This window comes from Anarhichas minor, unplaced genomic scaffold, assembly GCF_050575085.1.
Source record: "Anarhichas minor isolate MPS153535 unplaced genomic scaffold, ASM5057508v1 ptg000051l, whole genome shotgun sequence".
Classification (NCBI taxonomy): domain Eukaryota; kingdom Metazoa; phylum Chordata; class Actinopteri; order Perciformes; family Anarhichadidae; genus Anarhichas; species Anarhichas minor.
Genome location: NW_027466497.1, coordinates 130,573 through 157,293, shown reverse-complemented (window position 1 = coordinate 157,293; position 26,721 = coordinate 130,573). Strand labels below are relative to the sequence as shown.

At 43.2% G+C, this 26,721-nt stretch overlaps 2 protein-coding genes across 2 annotated transcripts in view; one reads left to right on the top strand and one right to left on the bottom strand.

The window, feature by feature from the left end:
• kcnh8 (potassium voltage-gated channel, subfamily H (eag-related), member 8) overlaps positions 1–13,129 on the top strand; it is a 42,152-nt gene extending 29,023 nt beyond the window's left edge. Inside the window, exons 10-16 of the mRNA XM_076075341.1 lie at positions 812–1,061; positions 5,616–5,830; positions 6,631–6,669; positions 7,678–7,985; positions 8,238–8,353; positions 8,626–8,705; positions 12,539–13,129. Of these exons, the coding sequence (XP_075931456.1) occupies positions 812–1,061; positions 5,616–5,830; positions 6,631–6,669; positions 7,678–7,985; positions 8,238–8,353; positions 8,626–8,705; positions 12,539–13,129 (1,599 nt within the window). The remainder of the gene's footprint in view (positions 1–811; positions 1,062–5,615; positions 5,831–6,630; positions 6,670–7,677; positions 7,986–8,237; positions 8,354–8,625; positions 8,706–12,538) is intronic.
• Positions 13,130–21,033: 7,904 nt separating this feature from the next.
• LOC142931463 (polypeptide N-acetylgalactosaminyltransferase 15-like) lies at positions 21,034–25,629 on the bottom strand. Its single transcript, XM_076075381.1, has 10 exons — positions 25,040–25,629; positions 24,732–24,898; positions 24,432–24,636; positions 23,271–23,438; positions 22,726–22,843; positions 22,024–22,218; positions 21,787–21,918; positions 21,549–21,650; positions 21,326–21,469; positions 21,034–21,225 (listed from the first exon to the last, which is right to left on the bottom strand). The coding sequence occupies exons 1-10, from the start codon at positions 25,570–25,572 to the stop codon at positions 21,034–21,036; spliced, it is 1,956 nt and encodes a 651-aa protein (XP_075931496.1). The 5' UTR covers positions 25,573–25,629.
• Positions 25,630–26,721: the final 1,092 nt, after the last annotated feature.

Genomic DNA, 26,721 nt, shown 5'->3' with positions numbered 1-26,721 from the left:
ATAGCAGCTCGTCCCTCCAGGCTGTGAATGCCTGCGAGACAGCTGTCAGAGCCCAGACCAGCGCTGAGATGGAGTGATGATGATGAATCCCAGACAGATGAATTATAGATGGGCCTGTTGATTAAAGTCAGCCTGGCTCTGATGACTCATTGATCGACTCTATATGACGGTGAGCTCCAGATCTTAGTCCCGCCAAAGAGACGTACAGACTGGTGATATTCAATGATTTGACTTGTCTTTTTTTAACTGTGAGACGGGCCTTTTCAGGTCGTATTTGTGTGTTGTTTGTGAAGCAACTTTGTATTTGTGTTGATTTATACAGCAGCATATTAGAAATATTCGTGATTCAGTATTTTTTAACAGACATGCCTATTCTGAGCTAATATCAAGGTGGTAGGCTCTAACGAGTTCTTAAATGTATTGCATCTTTACGATACCACATAGAAAACCAATCGTGTTGGTTTTGTTTACAACAATGTCCTGGAAGAGGGAGGTTTTTAAATTTCGTAGGAAGTTTTTTCTCACTATCTTAGGGTCTAAGAAAAATAAATAGGGTTTTGTGTGTTGTGTAGATTGTAAAAACGCTCTCAGGCAAACAATTGACTTTGGGCTATGTGAATAAACTTGCCTTGACACTAATGTTTCCTGTGGTACAATAGCTTAGGAATCAAATCAAAGGCAACCGAGGCTGGAAATGTAATCACTGAGTTGCAGCATGGCTGTGCTTTCACAGCTGTCGTGCTCGCCACACTCTTGCCTCATTCTCTCTCTCTCTCTCTCTCTCTCTTTCTTCCTCCCATCATCTTTACAGCTGCTGAAGGACTTCCCGGACGAGCTGCGATCCGACATCACCATGCACCTTAACAAGGAGATCCTGGAGCTGTCGCTGTTTGCCTCTGCCAGTCGCGGCTGCCTGCGCTCCCTCTCGCTGCACATCAAGACGTCCTTCTGCGCTCCCGGAGAGTACCTCCTCCGACAGGGCGACGCACTCCAGGCCATCTTCTTTGTCTGCTCCGGATCCATGGAGGTTCTGAAAGACGGCATGGTGCTGGCCATCCTGGGTACGATAAAGGAATGGGAGGGGAAGAAGGATTATAGTTTTACAAAGAAACTCTTGGCAGCAAACGTCATATTAAAGCTCTGCGCGGCTTATTGTGATAACGCTGGCAAATGAGCATCATTGTTTAGAACTAGGAGCATCACTATAGCCTAAAGGCTACAGCTAGAGCCTATTGTTATTAAACTCCTGGAAAAGCAACCCTAGATAGATGCAAATTTATTTCAATATTATGTTCTAGCAGTTAGTCAAAGACTTACCTCTGCATGCAAGATGGGGGAGCTGGTTTAATAATTAGGTGAGATGTTGAAAACAGACACAAACATTCAACCCCAGATTGTGTTATATTATATATATAAAGTATATATTATGTTATATACAACATTCAGAGCATCCCATGATTGTGCAATCCCACATACAGGTTAAGCCAGTCCAGTCTATGTCTGGCAGATTATGGTCAAGTCTGTTCTACTGCATTGTAATTCAGTCCTGTCCAGTTCAATCTCTGTTGTCCGGTTCAGTCGAGTCCATTTCATCAGTCCATTTCATCGGAGTCAGGCAATTTCAGTTTCATCTAGTCTAGGCCAGTTCAGTGCTGTCCGGGCCAGTCCATGGTGGGTGAAATCAGTCAGGCTACTCAAAGCCACCATTGGATGCATTTTTCAGTTGCAGTGTTGAATTAATATTTGATTTGCAAAGGCAGCAGCTAATTACTATTATATCACCTGCCAGCATTGACTTGTTTGCATTTTACAGAAACAGAATAATCCTAAATGCATTTCAGTGGTGGTATAACCCTGGAATCAGCAATTCCAGATTGCTGTGATGCTAAAATAGAAATGTGCTTCTCATTAATGGAGAAACGAGGTTGTAAAACATTTGCTAAAGCTGCAATTCAGCTCAAACAAAGAAAATATGTTTGCGTGTCTTCAGTCATTATACTATAATAATCATGATGATTAAAAATAAGAGTTGTGCTATTAATGCAGTAGAGGTCATTATGTGAAGTTCTAATGGAAGGAAATTTAATTAGATTGTATGGAAGAAAGGACTGTTGAAAGAAACAACTGACATTTTTTTTCATATACATATTCATATTTAACTAGATGAAGAAATTGGTCCAGCAGACACTTCGACCACAGCAGATGGACTGCTTAGAATAGATGATAATCTCGTCACTGTGTTTGCAACCAAATGCATATTTGTAATATCAAAAGCTCTTAGGTTAGCATAAAGACTGGAAGCAGTGGCAAACAGCTAGCCTGGCTCTGCCCAGAAGAATCTTTCTAGTACCGTTCTCATCTTCATTAAAAAAAACTACTTGGAAAATTGGTTTTGGAACTAATTTAGTGCTGCTCTTCTCACAGAAAATGATCTGTCATCATCACACCCTTCCTTCAATACATCTGCACACATTTCTACCTGGTGGAGAATTTCCTGTTTAAGTTATGCACACACATTGTGTGATAGTCTGAGTATGTAATGAAAAGCCCCATAGCCATCATGCAGGTCTCTTGGTGCTGAATGCATCTGAAACAAGATGTGAACACCCCGCAGTCTAGTTTCCAACCACTCACATCTGCTGTGTAACACAACCTCTTGTACAGAGTGACCTTAATGGCTTTTGCTATCTGACCTTCATGACACAGAGTTATAGAACAATCTGGCACAAGCGTGTGTGTCAGGAAAGTGTGTGTGTCTGTGTGTGTGAGTAAGTGAAAGTAAGAGAAAGCAAGAAATATCTGAATCTGAACCTCCATTCATCACTTTGTCTCTATTGGTGCAGCACTTAAACTTTTATCTCTGTTTTGTGTGTGTGTGTGTGTGTGTGTGTGTGTGTGTGTGTGTGTATGTGTGCGCGTGTGTTGTTTGTTTCTGCTTTCTCTCCTTGCTTATTTCTCCTTTTGCAAAAAAAAGTGTGCATATGTTAAGGCCTGCATGTAGTAGGGAATTGTTTACTGGTGTAAAGTGTTGTTTGTATGTGTGTGTGTGTGTGTGTGTGTGTGTGTGTGTGTGTGTGTAGGCTTGACAGGCAGAGAGCACTGTCTGTGTGCTTGCCTGTTCACTGTGCAGGAGGTCAGGTGGCATCGAGTGTCTGACTGAAGGAGAAAAAATCAGCGTTACTCTTTCCTGTGTCCTCTTCTTTGTCACAACACAAGTCTGTAGCCACAGCTCAGAACCTCCTAGTAGAGAGTGTTTGAGAGCTAGAGAGGCCATGTTGAGAGAGAGGGTGAGTAAAAAGTGTGGTTGGTGGAGAGAAGAGAGAATGACCGAAGTAGAATCTCTGAAACAAATGAAACAACTGGATTGAAGGTAAAGGGATAGCGTGAAAGAAAGAGGAGGGGCTGCAGGATGAGAGGAACAGATAAGAGAAAAAAAGGAGGGAGGGAGGAAAGTTGAGAGTGAATTTAAAATACATAAGAGACTTCAGATGAGTTAAGATGTGGAGGGGAAGGAAAGAAGGGGAGGAAGGCGGGGGGCAAATATTTGAGAATGGAATGAAAGAGGAAGAACTAGGAGGAGGAAAAATATGGAAGGAAAACAGGTATGAAGGAAGGAAGGACAGAGGAAAGGAAAGGGAACCCAATGGAGTAAAGAAATATGGGAAACATGGAGGAAGCATAGAAAGAAGTGGAATGGAGGAAGAAAGGAAGAGAAGGAGGACCGGAAAAAGAAGGAACGCAGTGAGCAAAGAAGATATGACGGAAACGTGGACAATGGAAGAAATTAAGGAAGGAACATAGAACAGAAGGGATGGAAAAAAAGAAAAGAAAACCAGAGAAAAGTAGAAGGTAAGGAAGCAAGGAAGAAAAGACAGGAAACAAAATAGAGAAATGAGGAAGGTAGGAAACAGGGATAACAGAAAAAAGGACTGGAGGAAATAAGAAAAATATGGAGGAATAAAAAAAGGAACGAAATAGGGGGAAAGACAAGGAAAGAAAGAATGAAATGAAAACAGGCAGAAGGAAAGTAAGAGGACAGAAAACAAAGCAGGGAAGGAAGCAAGAAAGTATGAGGATAAAGGAACGTAAACAAGGAAAGAAGCAGCAAAGAAGAGAGACAACAGAACGGACGGACAGTATTGAAAGTGAAGCAGATGTGAGGAGGAGAGAGGAATCTAGAAACAGAGAGAGGGAGGGAGAGAAGTAATGGTTGAAGCGAGGAATGGACTGAGAGATAGGCGCTAAAGAGAGAGAGAGGGGGAGAGAGAAGGTGGGGGGGGGGACAGTCACGACTGCTGCTCCATCAGCTTCGGTGAAATTGAACAGCGTTCACGATTCACAATGACCGTAATGAATATTTTATCACTGCTTAAGGGGCATTAACACTAACGTGGTACTTCGTACAGCTTCGTTCTGTATGAGAACAGGAAACAGCTGTCAGCACAACTTCATTCACAGACTCAAATTTACTAAAAACAGTAAGAGTGATTATGTTTTTTAAATAATACTGTAAATCGTTATATTCTGTACATTGTACAGTCTACTTAATTCTTAGTTTTAGTTTTTTTTGGTGGTATGTAAATTCCCCAACAATACCTCATGAGTTTCATCTCGTTTGCTTCATCAAGTTCTCAATGCGTTCAGATGACCAGTTGTGCTTTTAACATAATCTGACAAGTAAGTGATCAACAGTTGATGGGCAACAGACAGTAGCATTAGTGTAAGAAGTGTAAAGAAAAGCTTCTTGTCAGCTTTATTTTAATGTATTGTGAAAAAAGCTGCAACAAGTTAAAATATAACTTACAGTTGCCTCAGCCACAACTGAACCACAACAGTCTCAGTTTAAATAGTGACCAACTGATGGGGAAGTGGGAACAGGAGCAGCAGGTCAGGTGACCGCAGGGCTAACGAGGGACAGGTGAAACTAATCGGGGCGGGGCAGACGATGGAGGCCAGGAAGTTAGGCGATATGAAATTAGAGGCGACAAAATAAAACAGAAAACACTAAATATAAATGAGTGACTTGAAAGTTATAAAACATAACCCAAAGGCAGGGCAGATTATGGCAGACCCAAGAGAGGAATTGTATCATTTATTGCTTAATAAATATTTTTATTAATACGTTGTTGGTCAGTTTTAAACGATTAATATGAACTTGTTTTAGCCAGGCTGGTGTTAATCCTCTTCTAGCATGACACTTGCTTTGTCTTTGTAGCTTTTTAGTTCATCAATGAATCATTTGACAACTAATTAAATCATATTGACATTTACAACTGCAGACTTGGTGGATTGTAAAAAAAAGTAATCCTTTATTAAAGTCATTTGTCATATCGTACTTAAGTGACAAACCTGTGGAATTAATATATTAGTTATGTGTGCAGACATGAGGGCAGCAGGTGTTCTTCCTAATGCCGCAGCATCATGCTGATCCAAACACCCTCACACACTCCAACCTGCACTCTCCCAGAGAAGCTTTTTAATAAATGGAAGATCTGAAACTTGTTGCAGAGTCTACATTAGAGAAACTACATCCTCATACCCTTTTACCAGAGAAAAATCTGTATGCTGTGACCCCTTACTCTGACCCATGTCCACGTCTCTCTCTCTCTGAGCAGGTAAAGGCGATCTGATCGGGGCGAACCTGTCCTTAGATGACCGAGTGATAAAAACCAACGCGGACGTGAAAGCCCTGACCTACTGTGACCTGCAGTGTGTTAACCTCAGGGGGCTGTACGAGGTGTTGGATCTTTACCCTGAATACTCGCAGCGCTTTGTCCAGGACATCCAACAGGACCTCACATACAATCTGAGGGAGGGACATGAGACCCATGTAAGTACATCCAATAAGTATCAATTCTCCAAGTCGCCAAGTTGCTGCTGTCTCTGAATGGTATCAATACAGTATAACTGAGGTTTACTGTTATTGTTTTTTTGCAGATTCTTTCAAATGAGCAGCTTGGTTAATCACTTGGTTTTCCACTTGATTGTGTGTGTGTGTGTGTGTGTGTGTGTGTGTGTGTGTGTGTGTGTGTGTGTGTGTGTGTGTGTGTGTGTGTGTGTGTGTCTGTGTGTGTGTGAGAGAAAGAGAGAAAAATAGCCGGGGCACTTGGAGGAGCTCTGCTGCTGTAATTTGGGTATTTCTGTCTCTCCAGCCCAAACACAACTGGACCACTTACACCAACACACACACACATGCACACACACACACACACACACACACACACACACACAACTGCACACAGTATGCACTCTACCTGCCGCAGGGCTTTTAGGTGAAGCTAATGTGCAGAGGGGCAGCCCAAATCTCAGGACCGAGTATGTGTTAAAAATGAAGAAAGGAGGAAGGAGGTAGAGGATGTGTTTGTGGCTGAGAGGGTGAGATTGCACGAATATTACTGTACGATACATGAGCACAACACACCAGCATCAGTGTGTTGAGGGGAATTATTTTCCATCATTGGATCACCTCGAGCCATATAGTCTTAGTATATATAGTGTATTGTCAAATTTACTGCTGAGCATTGCGAAATAGCTCCCCCGTAATTTAACACTGAGAGAAGAAAGGCCACATCTTGATTGCTTTTTCCTGCAGTTCATTTACTGTATATTTCCTCTCTGGCTCTCTTCCAGATTAAGGCCCGACTCTCCACAGCAGCTCTGGATACTCAGGTAATGCCCCGCAAGCACTGTAACACACTCAAACACTGATTGATGATTAACAATCTAAAGGCAATAGATTGTGAGACGGGTACCATTAACCCAAAAGGCTTGTCCGACCTCGATCACCTTGCCCTATTTGTTGATGCCAGCCCGCAACGTTTTAATCAGCCCGCAATAGGAAATAACAAAAATCAAATTCACATTCAACCGCAGATCAATTCTTCTAAATCTATGAAAAGTCCGCAGGGCGTAGACCCGCTAATGATGGACTCAATCACTCTTTTGGAATTAATAGTTCTGATAGAGAGATATTTTGTCTTGGTTTAGGGAGGAGAAAGATCAATTCTGTGTTGGCAGTCATTAAATCATTCTTCCTCAGAATAAAGGGTGCTATAGATCTATATGCTGTCGGGCTGCTCTTTGATCAATTCAGCTGTCGGAGCCATTAACCTCACGCAGGTGTTGGCTTCCTTTGAGAGAGTTGGGTTATCGCCTGCTGATCTATAGGTTACTGTTACGAGTTACTTCATTTATTTCCGTTATTACTTAATTGTATCCTCATCTTATGGTTGATCAGCGTCCTTGCAATTTTGCTCAACTTGCAGACCCATGACAAAAGAGGGCACAAGACTGATGTCAGACTGATGCCTTCATTACTCTGCAGGTCACAGTTTCAGTCTAAAATGTTGGTCTGGGGATTTTTGGTCGACCATGTCGCTCATAAATCCAGCTGAGTGCTCTGCTCCTTGCATATTAGTAGTAAGTGCACACCTATTTATTCAAAACACCTCTGTGTATTTCAGGGTCATGGTATTAACTGTGCAAATACAGCTTAGCGTATTCAGCATCTTCAGAGCAAGCTGATTACAGAATAGCTTTTTTTTGTTTTTTCAAAAAGAGGCATTTGACATAATCACGGCTGACGCTTCAGATGACTTGAGATGTCATGAATAGATTTTAAGTTCATGTCTGACTCTCAACACTTCTTTTTGTTTTGTTTTTTCATTTAATTTACAGTCTGGGGTGAGAAGGAATGGAGGAGTGGTTCAGGGCTATCCACGCATCATAGAGGTACAGGAGGAAAATGAGGAAGATGAGGAGGAGGGAGAGGAGGAGGAGGATGAGGAGGAGGAGGAGGAAGATGAGGCCATGTCTGTGTCTGTGTCATCTGAGAGGAAACAGGCGGTGAATCTCAGGGACACGGGTGGGAAGTCTCAGCTGAGCCGATCCAGCCAGAAGACCTCGGTACAGAGTTCCAGGAGGTCTCGGAGGAAGATCCAGGAAATTACTCTGACCACTTTAGACCCGTCCAACCTCAGCCCCAGGTGAGTTTGATCGCCATTGATTTGTCTGTCTCCCTGTGACTCTGTGTTGGGTCGATTTTCTGTCATTCTTTAGCACAGTACCTTTGGTACAAACTATGATACTTTTAGACCATGAAACTTTAAACAATACAACAATGTTACAATAACCATATTATTAACGTTAATGTTGTTTCTAAATTATCCGATTACATCATCAGTACCAATCTTTACCTTCCTACACACACACACACACACATTTCTGTCTCTCCGCAGGATAGTGGACGGTACTGACGACAGTGAGGGGACGGAGGGTTCCCTAGCTTTCTCCTTCTCTACCAGCCGAGGTTGTCCTGTCAATGAACCAACCAGTGCCTCAGCGTCCGCTACAGGTCCTCCCATACTACACTACTCAGCAATTTACCTCTCAAATATGACCTAATACCGTCTACAATCCCTTCATCTTCCCACATTCTGGGAAGTGAAAACATTTTAACATCCACATGCCTGCAGTAATGTTGTATAATGAGGGTGATTAATGGGAATTTGCACTTCCTGTCAACGCCTACAGTATTTATCAGCTGCCTTGATGCAATATCTGCTGGGTGTAAATTTGGACCTCTTATCCGTGGAGTGATTTGTAACTTGCTGATTTGTGTCACAGATATACTGCAGATCAGCACAGCAGAGTTAGCAGCTAAAGCCGAAGAGACCAGAGGACAACTGCGACACCTCGACCAGCAGGTGTGTGCGTGTGTGTGTGTGTGTGTGTATGTGTGTCTGTGTGTGTCTGTGTAAGAGAGAGAGAGAGAGAGAGAGACAGAAAGACAGGTGGGCTCAGTAAGTACGAGCCATATGGCTGAATCAGCATGTCAGACACAAGACAGGTAAAAGGATTGAGAGAAGTAATAGTGACATTGTAGAAAAGTCTGCTCGAGGATGTGGTGTTATAATGAGGCCTTACGGAGTGGTATCATTTTTTAATACCTAAACCCTACATTTATGTGTTTTCATGAGCCTTACATTTAATCAGTCTGGTGAATCTCAGGAAATCCTGACCCCAGTGTCTCGTTTGCAGCTTTTTCCGTTTTACACCAGACCTACTGGGCCTCGCCAGTCACATTGTATAATATAATATTTTGAGGTTTTATAGGCTTTGGTGATTCATTGTCCAGCTTGAAATAATCCGTTCACGCAGACACACAGCCTCTCATGCTGTTGCCTATGGTTTTGATTGGCGGGTGGCTAAATTGACATTAGACTTTTAGCAGGTGAGAAGGAGTGTTTGCTAGCTCCCGCTAAGCCTCAGTCTGTGTCCTGGGATGAGCAGATAGAGGCAGAGAGAGAAAAAGAGACATGAGGAGAAGGAAGTGGAGGGAGAAAAGGGGAGAAGGCAGATCGTTTTATGAAAAGAAACAAAAAGCAAATCAGAGGGAGATGAAAAAAGACAGATAATGGCACAGCATCTTTACAGTTACACACTGTTGGCTCTGTTGTCCTGTCTGTGTCTCTGCGGGTTACCGGTGTTTGACAGGAAGTCTCTCAGCATGGTCTTGTAGGTTGGTAATCCTCTCTTGGATCCATCCACTCAGATCACAATTGGAGATGAAAAGGGTTGTGTATGTTTAGACCCTGTATGCATTCTACACAAACTCAAATATGAATGACAAATGAGGCCATTGTTATTTGGCCCACACAGGGAAGTTTCATAATGTATATGATTTGCGGAGAAAAAGGGATTGATTGTCCCAATTACTGTTATTTAGTACTGTGGTGAACTCGTGCACAGTTTCTCATCAAGTGCATTTAAAATCAGCTAATGTTCCACTCCAGTTTTTGTTGCTACATCTCAGCTGTGGGTAGAAATCCATTAGACACACTTAACTTCACAAACAAACACATGCAATTTGGTGGTTGGCAGTGTTATTTTTCTTAACAAACAAATACAACAGTACCAATTGTTTTCAGTGACAATCATGTAGCAAGGGCCTTGAGACCTGAATCCATACCTGTAAATAAAACAAACTGCAATTTTAAATATGAGTTATTGCCATCTGAAAAACCAACTGTAAAGATCTTTGCTGATTCTGACCTGAAACAAAGTGGCAGCGTTTTAATGAACTACAAAATGTGTGAAAAATGATGCCTCATGCTACATCTATGCCACTGGAGGGTTCATTGTGTGAATGAGTACACTTGGTATCGTCAAAGAGAGGTCTAACATGGTGACCTGTGTACCGTGTCATGGAAATCATAATGTGCAGCTACACAGGAGAGCTGGAGGAAGGAGAGCTTTGCCTGAACAGTCTAAGTAATTGCACTCATGATTGCAAGAAGAGGCTTGACAATGAGACATAGGTACACACACGTATGCACAGCAGTGGTGGCCTACTTTAGTAAATGAACAGTGGGAAATAAAATCAAACACTGAAAGCAACAATTTTGTTAACACATCATGTATGTGTTATCTATCCACACATCTGACAGACACTGAGCAACAGTAGCAGTTATTTAGAGGCGTGTTTCTGGTTACCTGGTGAATGTACTCGTTCTATTTTTGCTTTGCTTTGGTCTCCACCAATGATAGAAAATATTCTGTCTTCTTAGGCTGTTAAATGCTCCACCAGCATTTATAAACCAGCAAGTAGCTCATTTTTTTGTCTGCTGTTTAGTGCTGATCTTGCATACACAGCATGCTGTAAACAAGGTTAATGAGGTTACTTTTTAGAGCATCCGTCACCTTTTGGAAGTCGTCACCTCTGTCCTTTTTGTCCATGCTTACTAAAACAGCTAAAGGCCAAAGTTCTCCAGGAAAGTTTTAGTTTTCTGATATTTTTGTATACCTCTCGTGGTTAAGTTAGTTTAAGCATTGTTTGAGCTTAAGATGCTAACACTATATGTTTTGGGCGTAACACGTACCTGTAGTTGCAGTGAGTTCTCGTCATCCATGGCTGCTGTTTTGTCTGAACACAGACGGTTGTCTCTGAGGTGGGAGTACTGGAATCATGTTGACAGCGTGTCAGATTGGACTGTCCTGTCGCTCTCAGCTTTTCTATTTTTATCAGAGCCAGAGTTTAGACCCATGCAGGCTTTTATCAGCTACTCCGTGAGGAAGAGGAGAGGGCGAGAGAGGAGAGAGAATATGTATCGAAATGTGTCTGTTTAAACTATTGTGTGCGACTCAGTATAGTAGATCAAAGTTAAACAACCTTGATGTTAAAGAACGTAGAAATGTAATGGAGTTTACAATTAAATGTTCATTGATAAGACAATGAATTCGTAACAAATTTTCAAATTCACATATGTGTACAGTACGTAACATTGTGTGTCCATGTTACCCAGAGAAGAGGAGAGAAGCCTTGTTTGGTCTGTCGTGATCACAATGTACTCGATCACCTCTTGCCGTATTCACACTGGAGCAGTTCCCACCTGGAGTTGTGTGTCCTGCTGAGGGCTGATCCAGTAGCACTGATGTGCATGATTGGCCTGATGAATGGTCGTGAGTGCTTTGACTGCTAGAAGCAGATGGCACATTGGCAGCGCTTCCTGGTCGTGCCCTCTGTGGACACGCCACATGCAGAGAGCAGCTAATCATCACCACCCCCCCCCCCCCCCCCCCCCCCCCCCCCAGCCTTCATCAGTGTAATGACCAATTATAGCAGCACGATGATAACATGCTAAACGGCAGGCAGGAGACAGAAATATTTTTGACCCAAAATGATTGACCTGAAAATACCAAATTCGTGATGATGTAAAGTACACCCTGCGGCTTTTTGTTCTTGCTAATTAGTATGTTTTTCCCTAGAAAGTTTGTCTTGATTACACCGAAAACGTCAACTACTGTATGTGGCAGTGAATCCACTTTGAGAGTTATAGAAGTAGAGGCCATAGGTTTGGATACCGGAGGTGGTGACAGAATCAAACTCTTCAAGCAAAGAGAGGTATACTTTACAACCTCAAAGGAATTAAACTACTTATGGGCAAGTCTGCCTCGACTCATTTGTGTATTTTTATAATGGACTAGCCCATATTTATACAAGTTGTAACCCTGGTTTGGGTCCTGGTTGACTTTGACGAAATAACGGTAATAGCAAGTGCACTAAAGCAAATACCTGTAGAGCAGAAACAAGGTTTTTTTAAAGTTTTTTTATTATAAGGAATGAGTAAAAAATGATTGCAACACTTGCAAAAATTTAAAATTTAAACTAATCCACTGTCTAATTTTCTTTTTAAAAAATGTAAAAGTTTGGGAAATGTTTACATTAGCTCCACAGTGATAAATATAAAGCAGTGGCAGTAGGAAATATTCAGCTTGCATTAGCAAACAGCAGTGACTTGGTGTAAAGAGAGCGAACAGCGAGGCTTGAGATTAAATTGAGCTGTGCTACAAAATAAATCCAGTGCAGGAATAGTGGACTCTGCCACTACCAACAAGAACTGCTCGTCTTCTTTCCTTCTTTCTAACCATCCACTTGAGTGCCTAAAATTAAATTTTCATGCCACACCCCACCCATGGATGAGGATGCACGAGGCATTTATTTTTCTTCTTTAAAAATATATATTGTTTGTTTCTGCAGGTGAGTAACCTCGGGAGGGAAGTGGCCGACCTTGGACAAGTCATGAGGAGAATGGCCCAACTCATGGAGACCCTCATGTCGTCAACGCCGCAACCTACAGTAGTCTGCCCAACGCACTACTCCCCAGCACACCTCACGTACCTGCCCCATCCTACCCCTCCTATGTCTTACCCTTCACCATGCTCCTCTCAGACTGCCTCCATTTGGACGGACATGCCCATCTCATTGCCCTCCTCTCCCCTCACTATCCCTCAGCAACATGGTGCGATATGCCACACAGACTTCCTCACACATAGATCCCAGGACCTCCAGCTGGGGTACTCTGCAATCCCCAGCTCAACTCCCCCTCCAACTCGCAACTTATCTGCACTTCAACTACAGCCCGTCATCTCAGAACCTCACCTGCCTTCCTCGCCCCTCAGCTCACCAGAGATTTCCCACTACAAAGACGGGGTCTCTGTCTCCATCAGGTCTAGAGAACACAATCCACCATCACAGGACGGGGGAGATGAGGGCCCTCATCAGAGCTCTGGGTGCTCTCTGCAAACTGGACTTGGGGGCATCTACCACAACCCAACTAAGGGTTTGTAGCAGCACTCCATCTGAACTTTCCTGGACTGTGCAGGACTTAATCCAGGATATTTTTTGGGGGATATGTTCCTGAACTGAAGTTCAGGCTGATCATATCATATTATTGGAGGACGTTTGCAGGGATTCAACTTTGATTCCTTTTGTTTTAAAGGCACGTGTTTAAAAATCTTGTTGCATGAAAACAAGTACAGAAGGTTTAGGTGCGTTAGCTTTACCTTATAGAAATGTAGTGTTGTTAGAAAAGCTGCAGAGGTTTGGATCAGTCGAGGAGAAGTATCATGGCAGCTCTCTGGGCACAGCTCACCCCCAACACCACCCAATTTGAGGTGGGATTGTGCCATAATGGAAGACAAAACGGATGCAGTGGAGGAGAGAGTTCTTTCAGTCCTCCCTTTTTTTTTTTCTCCATGCTGTTGATGGTTTCAGGTCAGCTGGTCTGGTTGGAGGAGGAGAAAGCATCGTAAGTGGTGATGGGGTTTGTAGACAAGGAGGGGGAGGGATAGGGTCTCTTAGAATCCATCCCCCAACCTCCTATCTCTGGCCTTTCCTCTCCTTTTAAACCTTGCACACTCAACCCCCACATGGTGCTCTGGATTGTGTGTACCAGTGCGTGGCTTGTTGAGGCTGGTTGGACTGGGAGCACAGAATAGAGTGAGATGGGACGTATTGTGCTCTTTACCGCTGGCCCTCAGGGGAAGAGGGTGGAGGAAGTTGGTTATGGAGATGTTGGGGGGGGGGGGGGGGTTGGAGGGTATGTTGTGCCTCGGGCAGCACAGCCCCTGCTGTCGTCTGTCACACTGAGCACAGGGACTCGTTCTCCCTCTCTGCTTCTCTTTTCCAGTGTTTTTCTCCACACACCTACACTCTCTCTCCCTCCTTCTTTATCTTTCTCTTGCTCTCTGCATGCCTTTCCAAGCCTTTTGAGTGGTGCCTGTAGACACACATTAACATTCTGCATGACACTCTGTGGAAATCCAGCTTGCCATTTATCTATCTTATCTATCATTTATCTATCTATTTGAAGGAACCACGGTTCAATCATTTATTACCTGAACCTGGCATTTACTGATGCATATTTATCGTATGTTGGCTCAGTCCAACAACTGGGCAATTTAGGGACAATGTAGTCGCCCCTGTTGTGAAGTGGCCTTGAGCAAAGTGCCGATACTAATCCACGATGGAGGCCATATCCCCGATCGCCACCCAGGGTTACCGTCTCTGAGATCTCAGAGCTGTTCAGAGCAAAGGCAATACTCCCATATAAAAGCACAATAAAGAAATAAAGAGGCTTTTATATTTCTATGAATGTATCAATACTAAAGATGTATTTTTTTACCTGAAGTAATGCAAGAATGTGGGATGGCAGTTAATGATGCTACTGTATATGAAGTTATAGTAGTGCTGTTTGCTGGTACCAGCCAATGCAATCTTAAACCAGGAAAAAGATCCGAACTCTTGTCCTGACAGATCTACTGTACTCTTTTGACTTCATGTTGGTTTGCGTCTGCTTCTCTGCAAATGGAATGTACTGTAATAAAACATCTTTTTTCCCATAGCATTTTGATATTATTAGATACAAAAAAATTGTTATGCTAATAAATGACAAATATGACTGTTATGCCCCTGGCTTATTGTTTTTGTTCAGTTTTCACAGAAACATTCATTAAAGCATGATGGAGATTACGAGATTGTCACATCCAGGAGTCCCACTTTTTCTCTTTTACAAAACAGATACAAGTATATTCCTTAAAACCTTAAAATGTACATTGCAATACAATGATTGGTGGCTATCAAAGGCCTTAATTTCGCTCAATTGTTGTGTTTTAGAAGTCCGTGGATAAAATGTCTGCTCATGCAGAATAAAATGTACTTCCTGATCAGTTTCATGGACATTCAAATAAAAAACAAATCACTCTTGATGAGATGGCTCAAGCCCTATTCCTCCAGCAAATCAAATCATTTTCTTTGTGCCTAGATTTCTGCAATAATCTGCTGACATCCATACAAATTTATGATGTAAGGATTACAGATAAACCAGCTATAAATTATGCTATGCCACTTCAAAATATAAAAGTCTATAGACATATGAGGCTGTGCTTTGAGCCAAAGGGTTAACCATGTTCACCATATTAGTTTAGCATGTTAGCATGCTAACATTTGCTCATTAGCACCCAACAATAAGTAACCTACAGCTGAAGCCGATGGGAATGTCATTTATGGGAGTTTTTGGTCATATACTAAAGTATTGGATATATTAAAACTTTGAACCGATGATGACGGCAGTGGAAACGTTTAGGGAACCCCAACGTTATAATAATTCATCGTGAGGGAGACTTGAATATGTATGGCGAGTTTTATGGAAATCCCTCCAACAGCTGTTGCTGAAGTAATTGTTCTTGGACTCACCAACAAAAACTCATGTCCACCAAAACACACAAAGTTAATGATGCCAGACCTCTGTTGAACAAGACTGTTGTTTGTCCACATTGTTTGTAAAAGCAGTGTGTATTTGTTTTGTGCATGCATGTGTGTGTCTGTCTTTTGTTAGCTGCTGCCACGGTTCATCTGAGGTGAAAGCACAGCAATCCTCATGCATTGTTGACGTGGGTGTTGGGTGAAAAATGAGTAAGTATGCGTGCTGTGGATCACATTGACACGTCTGTCATAGGTCCAGCTGCTCTCACCTGGCAAAATGCTGCTCCACTGTGTGTGTGTGTGTGTGTGTGTGTGTGTGTGTGTGTGTGTGTGTGTGTGTGTGTGTGTGTGTGTGTGTGTGTGTGTGTTTGCAGGAAGTGGATTGAGGGGAATACTGGCTCTGTCTGAATTAGATACATACATCAGTGGGGATGCAGGTCACATATACTTTATGGTTATGTGGCAGTGTTTTCTCTTCGTGTGTTTGCTTACACTTCCTAATGCTTTTAGGGAAAGTGAAAATGAAAATCAAAGGTCAAAATATCCCCCCCTTCGATAATTTCTTGTGTGTTTTTTCATGAGAATAAACTTGCAGGAGGATGGGGGTGTGTTTACACTGAGGATGATTATTTGTGGGTTTAGCAGTGCCTCCAGCACATCTGTGGGAATGCTGTTATTTAGCCTGGGGTCTTGAAGACCCATCCATGGTATACAGACAATCCCATCCTGGCTGTTTATGCATCATTTTATCCACCTGCTAGCAAACTCATCTATTATTCACCGCTTCCCACAATCTGTCATTAGCTAACTGAAGCCCATCTGCCTTCCTCCTTTGCACCCTTACCCTTCCTCTTTCCCACCACTTGTGATTTCTGATTAAAGTGGGGTCTGACTCAAAGGGATCGAGAGGAGAAGGGAACAAATATGGTGGAAACGTGCAACACAAACGCTAAAAGGAGAACAGGATTACAGTAAAAGAGGTGGGATGTGGACTCATGATGTATGAGCATTCATCTTTATACTTAAAAACATCGAACTGTGTTCCATAGTGTCTATATTGCTGTCTGTTTAATCCGCTCTTTTCACATTGTTTAATGATGGCCCTGACCCAAATACAGCAACTATTCATCCCCGTCCACTCTTTGTACACAGAAATGCTGCATGAGCACGCACACACACACACACACACACACAGACACACAATCACTCTTCCATTCAAATGAGCACTTTATCCCAGTGAAAAGAGCCTCTTCACTTGTCCCTCATCCCAGATTTTTGTATGAAAAAACACCATCGCTGTGCAGGAGGTGTGAACTTTTCTCTCGGGTAAAACAAGAATCTGTCCCTTTCTCTTCTTTCATCTCCATGGACAAAATGGAGATATGTTGAAATCTGCCAGCTGTGGTGAGGTGTCTCCGTTCAGCCCTTACTGAGACCTGATAGGCTGCCAGCAAACAAAAAGAAAAGCTGAGCTGTTTGCTGAACCAAGGACACATTATGTTTGTGTTCGAATGTGTGTGTGCTTCTGGTTGTGTGTACGTCCGTACATATCAAATGTCTGTTTGCATATAAGAGAGCACACATACACATGTCAGATATGGAGAAAGTTCTCCACACAAGGGCTTTACATTTATCTGTTCCACTCTGGGCGAGACAGCGGCTGCTGCTGCACATCCAAATGGTTACATTTGCATCGGCGTAAAGCAGGAAAGGAGGGAGAAGCTTGCAGGACATCTTGTGTGTTTGATAAATGAGTCTGAGCGGCTCCCCCTGGGTGCTACAGTACAAGTGGTGGTGGTGGTGGGAGGGGTGGAAGAACAATGCGCATGTCAGAGATTACTGGTGGTTTCTGCTCTGGAGAGTGTAGGCCGGGCTTTGCCCATCGAGCGAGGATACTGGAAAGGCGGCTAAATTACCTCCATTGTTGCTCACCTGTCTGGCATTTTCAAAGCAGCAGACAGGAGGATCATCCGCATGTAGAGCTCAGTGAAATAGTTGTTTTCCGTTGTGTTAGATGTAGCAGTGATGTAAGGGTCCCTTTCTAAAAGTCTGGACTAAAATGCCCACTCATTTATAGAAGAAGATAGAAAGCAGTCCTCTGTATTCAAACACCTGGCAGGATTGTACTCATTTAACACAGACAGACAGTGATGAGGTGTGTTTTTGCAGGATGACTATCGACGGATTATCAACTCTCAGAATCAGATGACTAGTATTCAAAAAACAATTATTTCTTTTTTCTTTTAATTCAATTTGTCTTAATAGAAACATCATCAATCTGTATCTAATCTAGTTAGAATTTAAGAGCAATCTTATTCATTCTTAATTTCACCACCATTGTTTTTCAATTTAATGATCAAATTCAAATAACTAAATCGTACTCTCACCACCCTGTTTCACGCCCTTAATATTTGAGCCACGCCACCCAGCATATAAGGTGGAAAATAAGAATGATTGCTGCTATTATTTTCTCCTTACAGCAATTCCAAATGTGTTTTTTGATGCTTTGCACAAATACAGGTGTCATTGAAACACTGATTCACAATTCAAAGGGTGCCCTTATAAAGTGTTTGTGTCACCAGGAACTTTCTAAATGAGACATTCAGAAGCCGTTTTTGTCCCTGACCTTAATTGCTGCTGCAAGCCAAGTTTATGTCACATTTTAATGCACTTAATCTTTACTCAGTGTCAGCCGCGGCTCCTGAGGCCCATCCGCATAGACCTAATTGCACAACAAGGACATAACAAATGAATGAAAACAACAGTGTCTGTGTAAAGAACACCCAAGGCTCTTAAAGGCACGCACAGTAAGTACAGCCAGCCCCGTCCTGAGTGAAATAGCCCCATGGATCTTCATAAGGAGGCCACGGCTCCATGCACCACAGCAGCTGACATCCATCTGAGTCTCACTGGCTCATCAGAAGATGTGTGTGCTTGTGAGAATGCGACATGTCTCAGGTCCTTTTTCTCTTTCACTTCTCTTTTGTTTTCACAGGTCCTTTGTTATTGTATGTGTGGCATTGGGTGCTGACTCCATGACAGGTTAGATGCATGAATTGTGGGCTAGTCTACTCTCTGCAAATACTTTTTTCTTTTATTCTGACCGTATTAAACCCCATAATTCAGAAATGTACTGAAGCGGTATAGCCCGTTCCTTTGTCAGAAACTGAGCTTGCATATCCGACGAAATACAGAAATGTTGTTTAAAATGTTAGTAAGCGCATGAACAAGTATATATTTCTTTAATTTTACAAAATGTCATTCACAAGCAAAGAAAGAATATAATCTTTAACTTCTTTGTGAAGTTACCTATGATGAAGTTGCACCCCAAAGAGTTTTAACAGAAATCCAAAAACTATTTGTTTGGGATTTGGAAAGTAAAGTAGCATCATTTCCCATCACAGATATAGAGCATTATTCAAGTCCATTGTATTTAATCATGATTTAGAGTTAGTGCCTCGAGGCCCCAATGAAATGACAGCTCATTTGAAACATGCCGATAAGCAATACTCATAAATAAATCTTGTATGTTTCGAGCTGTTACAGGAGGTCAGTTGTCTCCTGGACCCCAAACAGGACATAAGGGTTAAACTGTCAGAGCTTTTCTGTTCCTTCATTATACTTTATAGGTATAGGCTACTATGTCTTGCAGTCTTCTGGGCAAACATGGATTGCTTTTCACTGTGACAATAGCAACACAATGACTCTGTGTCCATCTAAAGCAGAGAGATGTTTGTCCTTCTTGTCCAACGGCTCAGTAGCCTATAGTTATGTAACTGAGAGAGAAGACGTATTAATCAACAACATGTTTTTTGTCCAAGTGTTTCACCTATGCCTCGAAGCTGCAGACATACCATATGACTGTTTTTTATTCTAAAGGTGCTGTGTACATGACTGGGTTAAGTGCACCATGGGTTAAGAAAAGCATTACCGTGACAGAGTATAAGGCGGTTATTAGCACTCAATGCCTGGGGACAAGGAGAGCGTGCTGCCTGCCAGTTGACATCCTAACCTCTGTGGCTTGAATAACGGCCACACTTATGATTGGGCAGTGAGTTACAGTCGACACAAGGACACGAAAACACATTAGCGCTGGATGCTAATCACTGACAGCATCCACTCCTCCCAGTCACATGGACTACAGGATATTACTGTCCCATGGTAACTGTAACTGTGTAGCATAATCATGTATATTATGAGGACATCTTTAAGGATATTCTCAGAAGTAAATCATATTGTGCACAACAATAAGAAAGTGATCAGTTGGGGCTTTAGAGAAGATTTTTAAGGCAGATGGCTCCCTCTGCTGTTGGCAGCTGATAATGTATGAGTATATATTTGTGGTCAATATGCATTGTAAATCATGATCCCAAACAATAAAACATTTTAGAATGAAACATTTTGTGGAACTGAATCACTCACACAGGTGTTTTTTTTGGTATTGTGCATGCTGGCTCACTGTCACACTGTCATGTCTTACACTGGGACACGTAAATAGAACAGCGTCATCGCTAGTGATTAGTAGCAGCTGTGATTTTCCGACTACGACAAGTTGAAATGTGAATGATTAGCTCACTGAGCTGACGTCTAATCAATAGAATAATTAAAAAGACCTGGGTCTGCAGGGCCAGAACTACACTACAAAGCCAAAGGTATGTAGACATCTGAATATTAGGTGATTTTTTTAAACATCTTTTTCTATAATAAGTCTACATTTAGGTCCTTCATAAAGTAACTGGCTAAAGTAACTAGCTTGTCTAACCGCAGGTCTGTATGCTACGGGAAGTTACTTTTCAGTGCAAATTTCAGTATGTTTTACCTGATCCCTACCAGTAATTGATCTGTTCAGAAAAAAGAACCCATTTTTCTTATCTCTTCTTATTCAGAGTGCGAAATTGGTTCTAAGTCGCCCTGTTTTTTTTATTCTAACTCTATTTTAGGATAAAGAGAGAGGAAGGGTGCAATGGTGGTGTCGGGGTTAAAGCTTTGTCCGGAACAAATCTATCTGTATTTTAATCTATCTAATATTTAAATATACCATGGACTAATTTTGGTCCTCTCTGGTACTTGATACTACTCATAATTTCATCACTTCCATCCAGGTAAGTTTATCGAGATGAATCTGTGTTTAATGTGATTCTGTCAGTAGATAATGAAGAAGATCATTTAAGATAAGGTTCTCTACGTGTTTCCACACTGAATATAATTAAATGTACATAAATACAATACGTATTACTAAATAAACTGTTTTAAATAAAACATTGTATCATGTATTGTATTACTTTAGATAGTCTGTTGTTTATTATCTAAGAATAAATTGTACTTGCAATCCTTAAAACAGGAGCAAAAAAGCTGAGTGGCAAATGGAGCAAAAAAAGGCATCTGTTTTTGTATTTTTCTGCACCATTTCACTCCTGCATGCCACTAGGCATAGCACATAGTATATGATAATATACATTAATAACATGAATCCCCCTGGGCTCTCTGTATCAGGCACCTTTAGGAGCTACTAGTTGCTCAAAGTGCCACTGTTGTCTGGGGTGATGGGTGCAGGGGCGCAGGAAGAGACCTCCCGTCTTTGCGCGGGTGTTGACGTCTCTTGGGCTGCTCTGTGTGAGACCTCCTTCCTTCACAACCTCCAGACATAACTGGGACTGCTGGTGAACGAGTTGACCGCTCAGCTGAAACAGAAAACAGACGCAGTGAGTTAGCCGAAACGCCTACTCTGACCATATACATCTAATGAGATAAATAACAGGGAAGTTTAACTCTCTGTCTTGCCTTTATGAACTTCCACTGGAGTCTTCTGGTGGTAGGTCGGTGTGTGGGGCACGGAGATAAGATCACTCTCTCGCCACCTGCGTCCAAACACAGAGCCCCCATGGGACCCCAACGCACTTCAAACTCAGAGTTCAGATCGCAGTGCTGCAACGACAAGAGAGATCATCTTTGCCACTGTGTTTACCTGTCTGTCTTTGATTTTCACAACTGTTTTCATGGTTACCTGGCTGCCCGTCCCACTGCACGGCGCTGCGTTCATGGCCCCACCCTGCGGTCCCAGCCCTCGGGGGTAGTCCGCACAGCTGCTAGTGCCGACATTGTACAGCTTCGGACAAATGGGACACATCAGTCATCAGTTATGTCCATCAATGAATGGAATAAATCCTGTGTGCGTGTCGGTGTGAGAGTGTGTGCGTGTGTGTGTGTGTGTGTGTGTGTGTGTGTGTGTGTGTGTGTGCTACCTCGCCTGACAGCGTAGGTCTGTCCTGGGGGATGTAAAGTTGTGGATAAACTGTAGTCAGGAACCAGTGAAAGTTACGACAGCCCAGACTCCTCTTAAGCCGCAGACGCTCCGTGATGTTAGGGCTCTCAGACTGCACAGAAGAAATAACAATTAGGTCCTTCGACTTCTTTTTTTAAATATTTGGTACACTCACCAGCCAATCTCTTGACTAAGTCCCCACATCAAACATACACACCTGCCTGATGAAATGAGCAAGTGTGTCTCTCCTATAGAAGATCTTCCTGTATGCGTCCATCCAGGTGTCTGCTATCCGGATCTTGTTCCTCTGAAGCAGCTCCTGGTCTGGGAAGCGGTAAGGCAGTTGGTGATGGTCTAGGTGGGCAACACGTGAGCAAGGAACCACCTCCATGGTGCCCCCGCAAGACCACACCTGGGATAACGGGAACAGTAAAAACAGGTTCCTGTCCCTGTAGTTTTTGTGTTTGTGTGCCTTTTATTACAAAGCAGTATTATATTTTGATGTTTTGTTTTGCAAGCTGCACATTAATATGTATTTCAACACGCTGCACCATTTTCCATTTCAATCTGTCACATAACATGTTACAATTCCAAAATATTTATTTAATCGGTCATCTTAGGAAAAAGGGTGGCCACGTAACAGTTTCTTCTCTTTTTTGCGCATTTGTCACCCGGCCCAGACATTCCCAGATCACTATTCAACCTGAGACTTTCCATTTGCGAAAGGCATCATGTCCCAGAAAGACATTCCTGAGGCCCTTACAGAAGGCAACTAAATCAGCCAAAGCGTCGCTAAAAAAAGGCTTACGTGGTTTAAGATGAAAAAACAAAAGCAATCTGTCACCTCTCTGTAATGTGTGAGCAGGTAAATTGCAGATTTGGATGGAAAGTCGATGGAAAGTTTTTTTTAATGCTTTACCCTGATTGACAGCTCAATTTGTTCCACTCCCCACAGCACCATCCCAGGGTCGTAGGCTCCCACACTCTGGAAGAAATGTCTGTCGACGGCCACAACTCCGCCTCCCAACGCTGGGCTCCTGTCGTACACAGAATCAGCATCACTTTACTGGACAAGAACAAACACAGGAATTTGTCTCTGTATACGCAGGAGCAGAGAGACATTACAAACTTCACAGTATTACAGTCTTAATTCGCAAGGACAAACGGATCACAGCACATAGCCAAGAGCAACGGTTCCTTAAGTTAACTTGTGACTCCTTGTCGAAGGTCATATATTTCTGTGAGCTATGAGCACTTAAAGCAAAGAGGACCTTACTTTACCTATAGGCCTAATGAGGTTTAACTACACATTGAAAAGATAAGAGAAAAATAAACACATTTTCTTTTCTTTTAATCTTTTCTAACTTGTTTATCATCTCATGACCCCTCCTTTCAATCTTGCTGCCCCTTTGGGGGTTCCAACCCTCATGATGGGAAACTGACATCATTTTGCTGTAAACTCACTGCACAGGTCGAACAGCTGAGTCTGGGTCTTTATCTGGCAGCTGAGGGTTAGATTCCCAGGAGAAGTCAAGCCTCCAGTCGAACACTCCCCTGACTGGCCACTGGGTGGCATTGTACTGAAAGGTCTGCCAGTCTATCACATCCATTATGGGGGACACCACTCTGGTCCTGAAACAAGACCACACATCCATTTTTTAAATTCAAATTTGCCCTTTTTCATCAACATTTATCAAGTAGGGTGATTCAAACCGAGGTGTGTGTACTGAATGAGAAGCACGCTCCTGTCAGTCAAAGATTTTGAAGAATAAGAACATTAACAATTCCTAACCATCCTCCCTTGGTTATACTTTCACTTATTATTCAAAGAGTGTGTGCAGTAAGATTGGTACTGAGAAAGGGAAAATGTTTCCTCATCAGAGGGTGTGTGTGTGTGTGTGTGTGTGTGTGTGTGTGTGTGTGTGTGTGTGTGTGTGTGTGTGTGTGTGTGTGTGTGTGGTGCTTATAACTTAAAATATATGCGTAAGAATATGTTGGTTAATGTCACTGAATTCAAGTTCAGAGACAGACTGTCTGTTCTGGTTCACACATGTTACTTGAAATGTTTCTCCCAAGAGGCCATGTGTGATGTGATGCTCAGAAGAACTGGAATGAAGAGATTAAAAACAGCAGGAAATGGGCAAAGGGTCAAACATGTGGCTGAGAGAGTTGAGTGGTTGCAGACTGCAGGGCTGAGAGTTCAGCCTAATTACCTAGTGTAACAAGAGCTACGCTGCAGGCAGCCTGAGACCCAGGAGCCAAATCATGAGAGCCGCATGCTTCGTATACAGCACATGTATCCCATGGTTTACTAACGAGTACGGACAACTGACAACTCTGAACCCTCCTTCTTCTCACTTCTCTCAAGCGGTTCTGTCAAACAGCAGAACACAGTGGAGAAACGAGCAGACCGACTTGGGCACGGATGCTGGGTTTTTCCAGCCCAAATGTTTAGATAATTATTCATCGTTACAAAACTCTGGCTATCTTACATTTTATATTTTTGGGATTCAACCAACAGAGCAATTTATAATTAGTGTCGTTATAATTGAGCATTGGGAACAACAAGGGTTTTGCACTGCTGTTGATTACTTTTGTAGGCTACATAATTAGAATAAATTGTACCTATCCTGGGCCACTCTCTCCAGCAGTGGTTCCAGCCAACCCTTCTGGCATTCACAGTGGGAGTCCATGAACACCAGCACCTCTCCTGCAGCTCTGGCAGCACCCAGAGTTCGGCACCCTCCGACGCCCAGGCGCTTGGTGCTGCGGATCAAACGCACCCCGTCCAGACGAGACACATACTCACTTAGCACGCTCTTCAGGTGACCTGAGAAGTGAACAGAGACAAATACATTGGCATGGGGTCAGCACAGGTCAAGTGGATGGATGGATGGATGGATGTGGACAGATAGAGCAACTGACCGTGCTGGCTCAGGTCGTCCACTAACAGAACCTCCTGTAGATACTGTTTGGGCGCAGTATCCAGCACGCTGTGCACGGTGCGCAGGAGCGTGGACCAAGCCTCGTCATGGAAACAGATAACGACACTGGCCGACGGCAGCGACTCGCTGTACTGCTCCCCCAAACACCTGGGAAACAAATTCACACCGTCAAAGCGGCAACTTCTTTAACTTGGAACGCCTCTAAATACCAAAGTGTGGTCATTTCTGCGCAGAGGTTTTGCTGAATCGTTTTAGTCGTGCACTTTGGACACTGCGTCGCGCACTCACTCGGGATGGCGCACCTCGGGCATCCTGCGATGCAGTGAAATCCTCTCGCTGACCACCTCGTTGAAACCGTACTTCTGCACCGCAGAAAACCCCACATCCCCCTCCATACCCTCCAGGTACGGCCGCGCTGCTTTCCCCATTTCGCCGTGCGTCGGAGCCGCAGGCGCTCGGGGATCCTTGTTAGCTCCGGGGAGAAGCACCTTGTAGCTCCCTTTCCTCTGTGAAGGGTTCTTGGTTCCCTGCGCCGATGGCACTAATAAGAGCTGGTCTTCTTGCAGAGACTTTAGCGGGGCGAGATCGACACCAAGCTCCAATGCAGGGTCCCGGGAGTCCACAATCACCTCCAGGTCCGGTGCATTGGGAATCCGCTGGAGGGGGCGGCGGGGAGGGCCAGGTTGTTGAAGACTGTGGTCCCGGCGCCGGTTGCTTAAGAGGTCCGAGAGAGCCAGAGTAACCAGGGCGAAGCCGAGGAGCAGCAGCCAGAGGCAGAGCATCCTCCTCCGGACAGCTGTAGCTCTGCCCCACAGCCTCATGCCGATGAGTGCAGAGGAGAGGGGGGTACGAAGTTGACCCGGTGCCGTCTTGACTTCCCCATTATTGAGCTTCGACTCAACCTTGAAGTCGATTAAATTTCACCAAAGTGATGGGATTTGACAGGGATTATCCAAAAAAAGTAGAAAAAGACACAACTCGCACATTAGTCTCCTGAAGTGTAGCCCCGCATCCATGGAGCAGCAGACCTGGGACACTAGTGACAGACGGAGCAGGTTCAAGACGATCCCTCAACTTCTTCTTCTTCTTCTTCTTCTCCTGGTGGAAGTGCCCAGACTTTGCCTCTCATCCCGCGGTCCTAAAGCCCGCGTAAAATTGGCTTGAGGATGCACCTGATACATTCACCTGCTCCTACACCTGCTGAGTTGATCCTCAACGCAATCCCAACAGTTAAATTGATAACAATGATTAAAGCACCCTTTAATAAAACAAACTCTAATGGAAAAATACTAAAATTCCAGCTCCCAGACATTAATTGTATTCAAAACAGTCAGTTTTATGTTTTTATGAGTCTATTTAGGGTTTTGAATGGATGTGGGACTCAGTAGTTAGTTTTAGGCTATGGTATGGTGCCAATATAACTGTCATGACTTGTGCAGGATCCTAAAACTCAGAATTCCTGAACTCGGTATGTTTAATACGGCAGTGCTGTGGAATGAGAACGTGTTTTTATGTTTCCTCCGGTTTGTGTGTGTGTGTGTGAGTCGACTTGGTAGCCTACAGGCGTCTCCCCGGTGCGTCACACATCAAAGATTGCTCTCTCCGGCCAGCTGGCGGAGGGCCTCGCAGTCCCATGACCGTCTGTCGGTGCCGGGAAGCGGGGCGGTCGCAGCTTCCATCTCCACGGTTCTCCGTGGAGATCTTGGCAGCCTAGGCATCTGTTTTCAACTGAGTGGAGACAAAGACCTCAGTTTGAGTTGGTTTTTTTCCTTTTTCTTTTCTTTTTTGACATGTGGAAAATTGTTTTCCTACTTTATCACAGGGAATTTAACCCAACCTACACGTGGCATCAAATCAATTATGATTTTAAGGGAAAACGCCCAAAAACTAATATGAGGATTTCAATGGAAACAGTCTAATATTTTTCTTACTGCATTTTCCAAGTGACCTCGGGGTGATATTTCCTTTAC